General features: G+C 43.9%; 1 protein-coding gene across 1 annotated transcript; it reads left to right on the forward strand.

Moving 5' to 3' along the window:
• On the forward strand, positions 1-6,216 carry wnt9b (wingless-type MMTV integration site family, member 9B). Its single transcript, XM_069148491.1, has 4 exons — positions 1-86; positions 669-922; positions 2,518-2,783; positions 4,199-6,216. Exons 1-4 carry the CDS (start codon positions 1-3, stop codon positions 4,658-4,660), a joined length of 1,068 nt encoding a protein of 355 aa, XP_069004592.1. The 3' UTR covers positions 4,661-6,216.
• Positions 6,217-14,556: the final 8,340 nt, after the last annotated feature.

The following is a 14,556-nucleotide window of genomic DNA, read 5'->3' on the forward strand; positions in this document are numbered from 1 at the left end:
ATGCGCTCAAGGCTCCCAAGGACCGCCTGCCTATTGCGAATCATTGCACTCTGCATCCTTCTCTCGCACACTGCAGCTTATTTTGGGTCAGACGATTAACTTTTTACTACTGACCATTATTAGTTTGTTGCCTTTGTTGTTTTAATTCGCGGAAGAGATCAGAACCACAACTTTTATGAGCTTTAGCCAAATTACGCAGGCGTAATTGTGCAGAAACTATTAAACTTAACTGTTTGTCCTGTTGTAAACCTCTGCAATGTCGCAAATAGGCATGTTAATTTGTTGCAAAAAACGTAGGCTATATCAGCATTTGTAATTTAAAATGTATCTCAACCAAATTGACTTTAATTATCAGGCTATTTTTATGCGTTGTGCCAGGATTTGAGGATTTACTCTTTTTTTTTTTCCTAAATACCGAAACTTGAAACTCATGGACATCAGTCAGGAAAACTAAAACAAAAAAATTGGTTTTATAGTTTACATTTGCAAACAGATAAAATACCAAGGAATTACAGCACACAAATTTGTCCTAATAATAATGGCAGCGATAGAGAGAATAATTACTGGGAAATGTTTCACTACAGATTATTTGTTTTATATTTATTTTGTCCCAGGTTTTTTTTTTATTAAAGTTTCTCATGTGTATTTCTTTTTCCTTCCACTTCAAGGCTGACAGGTCGGGAACCCTTGGTGTTTTTACCAGGTCCGTTTTCCAATGAAGCCCCAACAGGAAAAGCCCACCTGAAGCAGTGCGAGCAGATGACTCTGACCAGGCGGCAGAAGAGACTGTGTCGCAGGGAGCCCGGTTTGGCCGAGACGCTCCGGGAGTCGGTGCGCCTCAGCCTGCTGGAGTGTCGGTATCAGTTCAGGAACGAGCGCTGGAACTGCAGTCTGGATGGCCGGGGCAGTCTTCTGAAAAGAGGTAAGGCATTCAGTCAGCCTTCAATTTCAACACACATTAATTTGACTGAAGTGATATTGGTGAGAAAGTTTCTTTCTCAAGGCCACTTAACTGTTATCTTTAATCTTCCTATGTCTTGATCTTTGTTTATCTTGGGTGAGACAGGTGCTTAGCCGATTTTTTTTTTTTTTTTTTCATTTTCATCACTCACTCAGATGCACAGCATGTTTTATATAAAAGCATCTGTACTGCCAAAGTGTATGTAAGCAAGACGCACTGGGTTGCAGAACCACATTTTCCTGCAGGGCTGTGGATGTTTGTAGCAACATTACATTCATTTATGTAAACACCAGGTCATCTGGAAAAAAATGAGAAAACTAAGACAATCAGAGAGTTTATCACCAGCTAAAAAGTTTCAAAAGTGTAATCAAACATGTTTGTTATCCATCAAAAATAATAAAAGTTACACGGATCATTTTTAGTAATGATTTCAACTTACAAGTCTCACACAGGAAAGGCTATCTTACCCACTTTGAAATATAAAGTGTCATGTACAAAAAGTATCAAATAGTTACCAAACAATATACAATGGATTTGTAAATATTTTTTGAAGTGTTTTGAGTTTTTGGAAAGTAGGACTCACAACTTCTTTACAACACAGAAACAAGCTTCAACTCTTTCATAAAACTGTTCTCAGTATTTAGCACTACTTCACTTGGAGTGAATGCTACTTTATTTAACTTTGCCATTGTGAGCTCGTTTGCGTTTAGAGAGTCGAGAGAAGACGAGAGAAAAAGTGACTGTGGTGTATTGTATTTAAAGTTGCCGTCATTCAGTAGAACCAAAGAATTTGTGCAGATAATACCCGGCGACTCCTCTGAATCACTTCACTTAACACAACCCTTCCCTGAGGTTGCCTGTACTTGAATTTGTTCGCATACCTTGACACAATCAATTAACTACTCCTGGATCACCATATTGCCAATAGCCCAAAAACCCCCCTTGTGCACGTAAAACGCTTCAGGATTCTCCAGGCTTGATGCATATGGATATCAGTGTGTGGGAGAACATGAACAGGTCAGCACAGAGGTAATGAGGGAGTAGGAAGCCAAGAAATGCGGTGCGGTGGAGAGCGCTCAAGCCCTGTGGTTATTTTTATCTCTAGGAAAGTGCCCATTCCCAGAGGAAAAGGGTGGCGCGATTACTTTCATCTGGGAAAATCCTTCCCAGTCAAAATAATAATTAATTGGATCAAAATATACCCTGGTGATGGCTCTGGGTGAGGCAAATAACAGTGCACGACCAGAAGGAAAGGTCAGGAGAGGAATTATGACACAGGAAAACTTGCAGAATTGCTGAGGTTGTTGTAAGCCATGACAACGTAGTGAGCCCTTTGTAAACATTTTGGCTTAAAAGCTTAATCGCTGGCACAAAAGGGATTTTGATGATTGTAAATGATGAATTAAACCCTGAAGCTACACACAGTTTACACTGAGAACACATACCACAAGCTGCTCTTGTATTCAAAGATCTGTCTCAGATTAACAAATGGACTGCTGTAGATATAAATTTAGATTTTTTTTTTTTTTTTTTTTTTCTGATGCTTTTTATCCCAGCATTCAAGGAGACTGCCTTGCTGCTGGCGGTGTCCTCTGCAGCACTGACCCATGCACTCGCCAAAGCATGCAGCTCAGGCCGAATGGAGAGGTGCACGTGCGACGATTCCCCCGGCATCCAGCATCGAGAGGCGTGGCAGTGGGGGGTCTGCGGTGACAACCTGAAATACAGCACCAAGTTTCTCAAGAAGTTCCTCGGCCAGAAGAGGGTCAGCAAGGACCTGAGGGCCCAGGTGGATGCCCACAACATCAACGTTGGAATTCGGGTGAGTGCAAAAAATACTACATCAAATGTTCCTCGACGAGAGTGCGTCTCTGATGCTTCCAGAGCCCAGGGCAACAAAAACACTGTTACCTAAGCCACACTTAGCTCAATTAGCTGGGCTGCAATTTTACATGACAATTACAGCTCTGACACGCTCCCGTGCATCAGAGGTTACAGAACTGTAATCCTCACTTGTACATTTTTCAAGGTGCCCGCCCGACAAACGCCCTCCTTATTTGCTGCCACCGTCGGCTCGGGTGGAGAACATATTGGGTGAGGCAGTGCAGCAAGGAGACAAGATGGCTGGAGCCAGGTGTTCTCAGGCATGATAAAGCTTGCTGTGCGGGCCAACGTAAAATTAAAGGTCTCATGTCGGAGAGAACGATTATAACCGTGGCCTCTTTTTAATATACGAGCAAGCATTTTTTTCCACTTACTGGATCACTGTGCTCTTCATAAATCCACCTAATGTTCATAACCACCAGTGTGCAGCTCTCAAACAGCAGCGCCCCCGGGGTCCTACTCCTGCAGCTCACACCTACACAGACCTGCTGGAGACCAAAAAACAAGGGAAAAAAAAACACAACAGGAAGGAGACGATCTTATCTCATCTTCACTGAGTTAAATGTTTTCCCCAGTTTACGCCATGTGGTCGAAAAGACAGACCAGGAGCCGTGTTAACAAAAACATGAAGTGGCCGGCATCCCTCTCACCTCACAGTAATGGTGCTCTGAAGCGCCCGAGGGGTTCATACCTGCAGTGGGAGGAACTGAGCAGAACTCTTCAACCCAGAAGTCCCCTCTGGCTCTCTCTCTGTGTGACCTGTCTCTGGCCCCCCGCCGAAGACAGCAGCTGACTGATTGCACTCCTCATCACTGACCATCAAGCTCACTGAACTTTTAACCTAAATTAAAGGGGGCTTCATCACAAAACCGCTGCTCATATTTTCTGGCAGTTCTCCTCAGCACAAATTCTTATCGATGTTTTCCATGAGCAGGCATGTACTCAAAACAGGGCGGAGGGAAGATTCCACCGTCTGCGCTGTTTGTCACCTCTGCCTCGGGCCTTGGGAAGGGGAGACAGGAGAGAGAGGCTAGTTTCAACACATTTAGGAAAAAAAAAAAAATAATAATAGCACGAGCTGTCCAAGTGAGAAATGCAAGGTGAATGAAATACGACGTTCTGAACAGTCCCACTCAATCCATTATGTCAAAATTTTTGACTGAGGTGAGCTAAAGGCACATATCCACAGACCACCACCCCCCCCACACACACACACCCCAACTCCCCACCCCGCAGGAAACTGTCTCACTCCGTCCAGATAGACCTCCCAGATAAGAGCCCAGGTAATGAATCAAACTGAAGGAGCTGACATTTCTCCCTTTTTTTTCTCTCCTCTTTCCCCTCCCATCTCAGGCGGTGAAGAGCGGACTGAAAACAACGTGCAAGTGTCACGGCGTCTCCGGCTCTTGCGCCGTACGGACCTGCTGGAAGCAGCTGTCTCCTTTCCACGACACCGGGCGGTTGCTGAAGTACCGATACGACACCGCGGTGCGAGTGCTGAGCGTCACCAACGCGGCCACCGGGGAGACGGAGCTCGCCAGCCCCCGCCGCCACGGCCAGAGCCTCCGCACGACCGACCTGGTCTACCTGGAGGACTCCCCCAGCTTCTGCAGGCCCTCCCGCTACTCCCCGGGTACGGGAGGCCGGTCGTGTGCCAAAGACACGAGCTGTCAGAGTCTGTGCTGCGGACGTGGTTACAACACGGCCATGCGTCTCACCAGCCTGTCCTGCCACTGCCAGGTGCGCTGGTGCTGCCACGTGGAGTGTCAGACGTGTGTGAGGGAAGAGGAGGTGTACACCTGCAAAAATGGATGATGGGACAGAAAAAAATAAAGACAGTCTGCAAAGACTTGAGAGAAGAAAAGAATGAACCGTTGAGTCAAATGTGATAAAGACTGAACTATAAACTCGATAGACAACACACTGAGAGATCTCTCACATCAGAGCGTGTCCTTGCAGATCTCCAGTCTGAATTGCATGCTATTTTGGGAGGATTATACAAATTTAACATTATAATATCGCTGGTTCTTTTGCTAATCATCACTGATTTGATATGCAGCAGCTCGCTGTAGGTGAGGATGCTTTCAAACTACCCTGCTTTCCTCTCGCTGGATGCACTGAAATCCCCCACAAGGAGGGAAACAAGCTCTTAAAACAGGTACTGGACTGGACCGGATGCCGAACCCCGGCTGCCGGGGAGCTCTGACAGTGACTTTGTTGTATTGTTATTGTCCTCTTTTCATTTGACTATTTATTGCACCGGTCTTTGTGTCTGACGTACTGCTGCTTTATAACTTTAACTCCTGTAATCAATGTTGCCAATGAGGCTAAAACGGCCTTAAAAGGAATCTACCTGTCTGTCTCTCTGTCTGCTGTGTTGGACTTTCTGCTGTGGAGAACTTTGAGTTCTTCTTCTGAGTAAAAAGCACTTGAGTTGCTCTTGCTACATATGATACAAAATGTATAATTCATGTTTAGGGTCTAAATATATATTTAGCTAGAATCACTGGAAGATTTAAAGGGCTGATTAAAACCACTGATGTACAGTGGAACTACAAGCATTAACAGGGTTATTGTGTAAAGGAAGAAGCTGGGTTTCAGTTGCTCTTATGGAAATGTCTATGGAAATCTCCACATGTGGACTAAAGTGTTCTCAATAGAACAAAGGGAAACAACCCGAGGTAATAAAGAGGGAAACACCAAACACTGTCTTTGAAAATCCCTCAAAAAAAAAAAAAAAGCTCAATTTGTGAACATACCAGCCATGCTCCTTTATTTTTTACTATTTATAGAAGCAGATATTTGCTATACTTTCAAGTTTCAAATTGCTTAACTGAACCATTTGGTCTTCAAAGTCTAATTTAGCCACATCTTTGTTCTAAATGTCTTTGAAGTGGGCCAATCACGCTCCTTATTTTCCCAAATTGCTCATCAAAGAAAATCGCCATGTTTACTGCCCCTTTATACTCTATGTGTCCATGTGTGCAGGTCAAAAGTGCAAGTTGGACCCATATAGTTTATTTTCATTGGCCAGTTTACATTTTGTCTGAGTGATTCTGAGCTGTGTATATATATATGATATGAATATAAGTCATGTCAGGGCTCCAGACAAAGTGGAATCATAATTTTTCTACCTCACTTCATCTTTTGGCAAATATCAGTAAGATTTATGAGCTGTGCGGCGTTGTCCTCTCTGTAGATACATGTCTTCCCCTCTGCATTTGTTTTAAATATCATATTTCAGACGCTTGTACAGTTCTTTTGAATTTGGTAATATATAACCCCATATTTCAAAAGAAAATGTTTGTTTTTTTTATCTTGTTGCTTTTCATTCTTATTTAAAACGAATAAGATTAATAAATGGACGTACATTTGTAAGACCTACATGTTTGTTGTTGTGTGTGTTGTTCAGATGCCTGCAGGCGACCACACTCAACTCTGCACCCACACACACACATATACACACACTCCACACGCAATCAGTGCAACGCACCTGCCTGAAACTCTGCGCCCTGCATCTATCGAGCCAAACCACTTCCTGCTGATATCGCCCTGCCCTCCTTTTCATCTGAAAATACTGCGGTCTCGCTGCATCGCCCTCAACCGCCCAGTAAAAGGCGAAGGGGGTGGGTGGGCGGGAGACACGCTTTACAGGTGTTGTGCCTCTGGCCGGCGCACTAACCATGTTGACAATCATAATGACGATGATGACAAAGGTGATGACTCACGAGGAGCGACGTGTTGCAGAGCGTTTGACCCCCAATTCACCAATAGAAAGTTACAACGGGTCGCCCCCATGACGATGATGAGAGCACTTCATGCGCTATTATCCGTGAATCATAACTTTGCGCTCATTTGCGAGGCATCGGTGAAACCTCCAGCGTATAGAGGGCTATTGTGTGAGGCAGTTATAGCGCGTGCTGTGCTTGCTTTTGATGTTGCTCTCTAATTACCATGATTACACATTATTAGACCCCAAATATTGCAGTGAATTACAAGACAATTTCAGAATGACTTTTTCCTCACAGGTTTAATTACCTTTGAAAGAAATCTCATATTATGGATGTACAGTAAGGTATTGTTGGAGAAAACTGATGACTATAATTGTCTTGTTTTGGGAACAAGAAGCAGACATGTTTTTTTAATGAAACGTTAAGGAATATTTTGCAAAGAAAAAAAAGTTGTTTGCTTTAATGACAAAACTATAAGACGAGTTAAATGTCACTAAATTCAGCCACATGACAACAGCAGAAAACAAATGCTTCTTGAAAGTTTATCCTCTCCTTCTAGATCTCTCATAAAAATCTAAACATAGTCAGTCTAATTAAAAATGTATTAAATTAAATGAAATTAAATATAATTAAAAAAGTCATTTATTAAAAAAGTAATAACTTATTTATGCATATAAATAAGTTATTATTTTTTTCTGCTAAAACAGAGCTGAAACAAAGCAATATTTTTTTTTACAAAATTTCTTTCCAGAATGAAATATTGGCCAATTAGAATTTTGATACTTTGTTAAAACCAATTAACAATAGCTCTTTTTTTTTTTAAAAGATGCTTTAATTCATCAGCAATAAAATGCATCACTGCTTAAAACATTCAGAGGTTTTTCTCCTACAGTCTCACTTTGATATGACAGCGACTCCAGCTAGATTAAAGTCAATCTGCTGACTCTATGATTCCTCAACCCCTTTTTTGCTTGAGCAGATACTGTTCAACAAAACTTACATACAGTAGTGTCGCTTTAAACGCTCCTTCACGAATAGAAAAAATCCTCCTACTTCTGAGGTCAAATTCATAATTTAAAACAAAAAAAACGAGGTAGTTCTTTAAACTGAAAAGTAGATGTGGAGATTCATGACTTTCACAACACAGCAACAATATGTTTTGGTCTCTCTGATACCAGCATAATATTACCTGTATAAACCTGTGCATGTATCCTCTGCTAGAAAACTAATTTCCCCTCTCAGACAATAAAGTTAGAAACTTCTGTTCAGCAGCACATAAAAGACATCAGTGTGTTTTGGATGAGGTCAAACTCCTGACTCACCATATCAACGCATCAAAAATTTGATATTGTAGATTAATATTTAACTGTATTCAACATGAATGCTTCGTATTAAAAAAGCTGCATTCTTCGGAGCAGAGCTGCAGGATAAAGAACGAGACAGAGGAGTGTGTCGCGGACAGCAGGGCGAACCGGGCTTCAGATATTGAGGGACATAAAGGAGGAAGACGAGGATGGAGGGATGAGAGGGGATAGTTTGTGGCCCCAGGAGGCCTATCCCCTGCTGCTGCTGTTGTTGTTTTATAATGAACTCCTAAAGCCTTCATTTCCCTCACTACCCTGAGTGGAGGGGGCACAGCGATGGGGGCTGCTGAGTCCACAGCCGGATTCGCACGCACAAGCCCCGAGGGTGGCTGCTTTGAGCAGGGTGGGGGGTTGGACTGAGAAAGGGCGCAATACCCAAGCTCCTGTGTTGTGGATGTGTTCGAAACAGTCCTGGCAGGAGACAGGTGAGGGCACAAAGTTTTTGTTTTTTGTTTTTGCATATGCGTGTCAGCATTCCCTGCCGTGCACACACCTGTGGTCACTTCAGCGAGAGTGATATGCGAGTGTGTGTTTGTAGTGAGGTTTTCCTGTGCGGGTGTGGGCTACAGTCGGCCTGCTGCACGCTGGAGCTTCTCCCCGTCACCCGGAGACACTGAATAACACAGATAATGTGGGGTGACGCTGGTGGTAACACTATCTCTTTTGTCTGCGCTGGCTTGGTTCAGGTGAAGGTTACTATGCCGGGTCGGGCCGCAGCACTGCTCCACGCTCTGATAGATGAAGACGAATTGGCAAAGCAGGGCTCAGGCATTTCTTTGCAATATGTATTATATTTGCGTTGCTTAGCAAAAATATATTATCCATAACAACTTACATAGCTTTCGAGTTTATACATCACCCATTTGTGTAAGAACAGTAGATGTTAACTGAAGCGTGGGGAAGGCTCGGTATACACTTTGCTCAAGGACACAAAGCGCAGGCCGGTCCTGTAATCGGAACCTGTGAGCCCCAGGTCAAACATCTAACCCCGACAACACTTCCGCCTCTGAAGAGAAGATAGCATCAGCGCTGGGTCGAATCCCCACACCCCGACGCCGCACAGAGAAAATTAAATGACGATGAAGACGAGGACAAAAGAGGGAAATGGATTTAGGTGGGGGGGGGGGGGGCAGAGAGTTGTGAATACGGCATGGGGTAGGAATTTGGAATGCGAAATGACTAACGCAATTGCTCAACCCACAACAAGAACATGCACTGCCTAGAGCTACGACAAGGCTGAGTGCATACCTCTATGGGGAGGGGGGAGGAGGGGGGGGCAAACTCAGGAGGGCGGGGTGGACCGGGATGGCGGATGAGATCTTCGCAGTGGGTGATGAGACGCATGCGTGTAGAGACGGTGTTTACATGTGTGACGGTCAATTGAGCAGGCAGCAGGGGTGAAATGATGGATTTTCACCCGCAGACGGAGAGAAAAAAAAAAAGAACAGAGTAGAATGTTGTTGGAGCGTGAAACGCATCAGAAAGCAAAATAAAATGCACAAACTTAAAACAAGAATGCAAGACAAGTTATGTTCCAAACCTGAAGTGATTATTCCATTAACAGACTTTGATTGATGGGAAATTAGTCAGGATCTGTTTTGATAATCGATTAAACATTTAATAACCTTTTAACCATTATTTTTTTTTTAGCAAAAATGCCAAAAGTTGTTGATCAACTGTTGCTATTAAATTTGGTTTATATATTATTGTTTCAAAGATGAATCTTAATGACCTTGTCGACCTTTTGGCATCAAGGTCAGAAGGTCACAATGTAAATTATAGAAATGCAAAGACAAATTATCGAGTCATTTCTAGAAATATATAATTTTCTAGTGATAACGAGATAAATGAACCTTTTAACACGAAAAAGCGAGCTTTGTTTTCTCGAAATAACAAAACCGTTAACTCGTGATCTCAAGCTAACTGCATTCAAAAAAACAACTGCAACCTCGGCCATAATTAGTGCTAATTAGTGCTAATTAATTAGGCTGACATCTGAACTGAAATGAGGAACATTGAAGACATAAATCCTGCTTAACATCAACATGTTAACATGGTTTACACGCGTGTTAGCATTTAGTTCAAATCCCCACTGTGTGGAGGTGCAGCGTAACAGAGCGGGTAGCATCGTTCTCGACTCGGTTTTAATTCCTTCTTAAATTTTATGGATCAAGTGATTAATCCAGACTTTAGCTGCAGTCCCACTTTGCTCACAAAGACACACAAACTGGTGCCGTACCTTGTTATTACTTTAATAACCACATTGACAACCCTTCTTAACTTACTTTGTTAAACGACTGTTTCTAAAATGAAATGGAGCCTATCCCAGCTCACTTAGGGCGAAGGCAGGGTTCACCTGGACAGGTCGCCAGTCCATCACAGGGCCAACACACAGACAGACGGAAACAAAGACCATTCACGCTCTCATTCACACCTAAGGGACATTTGTAGAACCACCAATTAACCTTAGACGCATGTTTCTGGATGGTGGGAGGGAGCCGGAGTACCCGGAGAGAACCCATGCAGGCACAGGGAGAACACGCAAAGGCCCGGACCTTTTTGCTGTGAGGCGACCATGCTAACCACTGCACCACCGTGTTATACGAATTATTATTATTATTATTATTATTATTATTATTTTTATTACTGCAGCAGTGGTGTTTGTGAACTGGTTTCACACAGCAAAAATGCCTGTTGAACAGTCCAGCAATGCCCCCCCCTCCCCCTCCCCCCTCCCCTCTCTCCACTAACCCCACCATTGGGAAGCTCCTGGGGGAGGCTGTTCCCATGCTGAAACACCTGCAGCACTAACAGTAGGCTTTACATGGCAGCCGCTGTGATAAGACATGATAAGACCTCGTGCACCTTCACAGCTGACTCCCCCTGCTCAATGTATGCTACTCCTCTGGCTTCTCTCTCACAAACACACAGACACACAATCACACACTTGTGACCTCCATCACAATCCAAACAAAACTTTCCCACAACAACAATGTCCAAGACTGAAAAACACAGATAAAGTCCAGAGCTGTGTGTTCTCTCAACCAGCAACAACTCTCAGAAATAAGTCTGGTATGTCGTCCGTGATTGTTTGTAATTTCTATGGCGACACAATTATGCCGTCTGTTGGCTTCATTTTCCATGAGTGTTCACAATTAAATCATAAGTGCCACGAAAAGACGCAGAAACACAATCATGTGTCATCAAAATCTATTGTTATTTGAGAGTGCGGTTTAGTTTGCAGGCATGACTGTGGGGAGGAAGCTGTCAGGCAGGGGAAGCCCAACGCGGCGCTCCGTGCCATCGCTGTTTATGTTCTTCGCTAAGCCGTCATCCAACCACAAGGGTGGACAGCGTCTCTCCTCCCCAGAGGTTTGGGTGTCACAGGTGCTATGGCCACAGGGCTGCGTGCGTGTGTGTGTGTGTGTGTGTGTGTGTGTGTGTGCGTGTGTGTGTGTGTGTGTGTGTGTGTGTGTGTGTCTGTGTCTGACAGCTGTATGATGACTCCATGCTCTTTGAGGTCAGAGGGAATAAAGCAGGGCAGCAAACAAGACAGGGAAAGAATAAGGTTGGTCAGCTTCGCTCACTGGGAAAATACAAATCCAGAGAGAAGCAAGTGAGGTCGAAGGACCCCTACAGGAGCAGGTTGAAACAGTTTTGGATGGTGGTGGTGGGGGGGTGGGGGGGGCAGACTGAGACACTGGTTTAAAGAGGTGGGGCCCACTTTGGAGATGAGTAAAAAAATGACCCCTGGACAATAATACATTGTAAATTGTGTGATAAAGGAATGTCAAATAAACAGATCTAAATATAATAAAAAGAAATAATAGAAATAAATAGCAGCTAGTTATAACTTCACATAGCCTGCAGGTGCGGCCAGATTATGAGACAATGGTTTTTGGGTCTCTTAATGGTCATTTTGCATCATTTAGTGGCTGTTTTGCATCATTTTGTGGCCGTTTTGCATCTCTTTGAAGCTATTCACAGTCATTTAATCGCTGACAATAACAAACCAACTACCTGTCACCTTCAGACACTCTCCGGGGTGACAACAGGGGTGAGCTATCAGATTCTGGGGTGGGGGGTGGGGGTGGGGGGGGGGGGGGTGCTGTGCCACCTTTAGCCACCCCTCTGGACCCGCGCCAGGACCCCTTTCCCACCAAAACCCACTGAGCCATCGGGAGCTTCTGAGTTTCTCCTGTCATCTCTGACAGGCCCTCATTTGCTTTCAGTCAGCGTCTCATCACGGCTTCAAAGACGAGTGGCTCATCTCCCTCAGGGGGGGAGCGAGAAGATCTGTGTGAAAATGACTAGCATCCAAAAATTGTTGACCCAAGGCAATTTTGCTCCTCATAATTGGCTTCTTCACTCTGTCTGTCTTGGGCAATCACTATGGAGCTATGATCTATTGTACAGCCTGGAAAACATCATTTAGCACGTTGTGTGGAAGTGATTCAAGAACATATCATTTTCGCTTGATGAACAAAACTGTATTATTTTGCGGGGAGTGGAGGGAGGGGGGAGGGAGGAGGAGGAAGAGGAGGGGGTGAGGTCGTCTGCGAGTACACAGAGTGCTTTCTTACCGAACAACAACTGTGCTGCCATGCTGTCTAACCAGAACTGATCCAGCACTAAATTTAGTTTGGTTCCAGAAAGACCCCCGAAGGAGAGCAAAGTCTGGCGCCGTAAAATAGCATTCCTGTACACACCAGTGACAACACACACACACACACGCACGCCCGCGCACACACACAGTGTATACATACACTTCACTTAAAATCTGCGTTTAAAATCGATTTCATTGCAGCATACTTAGATGTTTTTGCATCGGGATCCAGATCTATCTTAGGATCCACATCTGCCATAATAAGTACCTTTTTTCATTGACCTCCAGGCCTCCAGTGGTGGAACTAAGTACATTCTCAAGTAAAGTGCTTAAGTACCAGTACTTTACTTAAGTATTCCTATTTTAGTATACTTAATACTTCAACTCCAAAACATATTGTAGAGAAATATTGTAGCTTTTACTCCACTACATTTATCTTGACAGCTAGTTATTAGTCACTTTTCAGCTTTTATAGGTAAAAATGTGATCTGTTTATAAAACACATGTTGTTATTGTTACAGTATAAGAAGTTGTTAATGCTATCTGCCCCTTGTCAACATTAAAATAATAATCTTTATAAGAGTTCAAATCATAATCTCAGTACAATATTCCTGGATTTGTATACAAGTGTAGGCCTACATCTAACTTTCCAACATATATCCTTTGAATTTGTTAAAAGTGGAGGTAATAAATGGACAGAGGCCTAACTCTGCTCGAGAAATGTTGAGATATGAGAGGGACGTTTGTAGATCAAGCGAGGTGTAACCACGTGTGACATCTCGGTCAGTCAGAGTGGCGTGATCGAGCTCCACACCTGGAGTCTGGATTCCAGTTTGCGCCCGTGGTGCTCAGGTGTGGAGGAAAACCAGTAAGCTCATCTCATCCTTTCCTCAGGGCTGAAACATAAAGGACAGACAGAGAGAACCCTACGACCTTCAGAGAGAGACAGACAGAGAGAGAGAGAGAGAGAGTGTGCCTCATGTACTGCTCAGAAATGTTTTGAGGGAGGGGAGCGGAGGGTATTCCTCTCCAGCTCTACTTCTTCTCTATTCCGAGTAACAGGTTAAAAGCTGTGCACCTCCAACCGCTGCCCTCGGGGTATGTTATGACAACCGAAAAACGGTGAACAGCCAGAGCAAGAAGTGGCATGAACAGATCTCAAGGTTGCTGACATGTGGGGGTGGCTGAAAAGGACCTCTGTTGAGAAGTGTCTAGCCCGAAGATACAACCATCAACTCGTGTAGCATCAGGCAGCCACAGGAAACTGTCTGGGCCGACTTCTGATTGCCGTGCAGGATGAGCTGCTAAAACAAATCCAGCTATTACTGGGAAACGGGAGCTTGTAACCTCAATCACGCCACTAATCATGTTAAAGGATGCTTAGATTAGTTCCGCTCATTGATTCTCTCGCTCCCTAATCAGTAAACACCACAGCGATGGAGGGCTGGGTAAAAATGATTGAGTTGCGGTTTTGTTAAGGTGCCAGGCAGCGCTTCGGGATGATTTTCCTCCCATTAAATCACCAAGCAGTGATTGTGAAATTCTCACAGCTTGTTCGGGGAAACCCAATTGTGCTACTTTCACACGGTAGTTCATTGACGAAGGAGTCCGTCTGCGGATGGCAAATTCACAAACACCCCGTCTTCCTTTTCTGATGTCCTCTCTCCAGTGATCTGTGCTTCGTAATCTCACCCAAAAGTTTGATATCGGTGTTTCTGACTGCTGGAAAGAAGGAAGCCTCTGTTTGGAGACACAGCAATATTCTGACACCTATCTGTGGAGAGAGAAAAAAAAAGAAAAGAAAAGAAAAGAGGATAGCTTAATTAGACCCAGTCAGGGAGAGTTGACAAAAGCTGGCCTCGGGACACGTTTCTCAGACTCTTTCCTGTCACATGTCAATAGATTATGCTCGTCTTAGTAGGCCAAAGGGTCTCTGTCAGCTATTAACGTTTAAGAGAATATCAAATGTAATTGAAAATATAGCCCCCAGCCGAGATTTAAATTTGGGAA

Source organism: Embiotoca jacksoni, unplaced genomic scaffold (genome assembly GCF_022577435.1).
Source record: "Embiotoca jacksoni isolate LCO1_2020_lvr unplaced genomic scaffold, fEmbJac1.0.p SCAF_15, whole genome shotgun sequence".
Lineage (NCBI taxonomy): Eukaryota > Metazoa > Chordata > Actinopteri > Embiotocidae > Embiotoca > Embiotoca jacksoni.

Excerpts from the sequence above, each read along its gene's own strand:
- wnt9b (XM_069148491.1), top strand. The coding sequence starts at position 1 with ATGCGCTCAAGGCTCCCAAGGACCGCCTGCCTATTGCGAATCATTGCA. Across the intron at positions 923-2,517 it reads GGGCAGTCTTCTGAAAAGAG|CATTCAAGGAGACTGCCTTG; the intron begins GTAAGGCATTCA and ends TTTTTATCCCAG. Across the intron at positions 2,784-4,198 it reads ACATCAACGTTGGAATTCGG|GCGGTGAAGAGCGGACTGAA; the intron begins GTGAGTGCAAAA and ends CTCCCATCTCAG.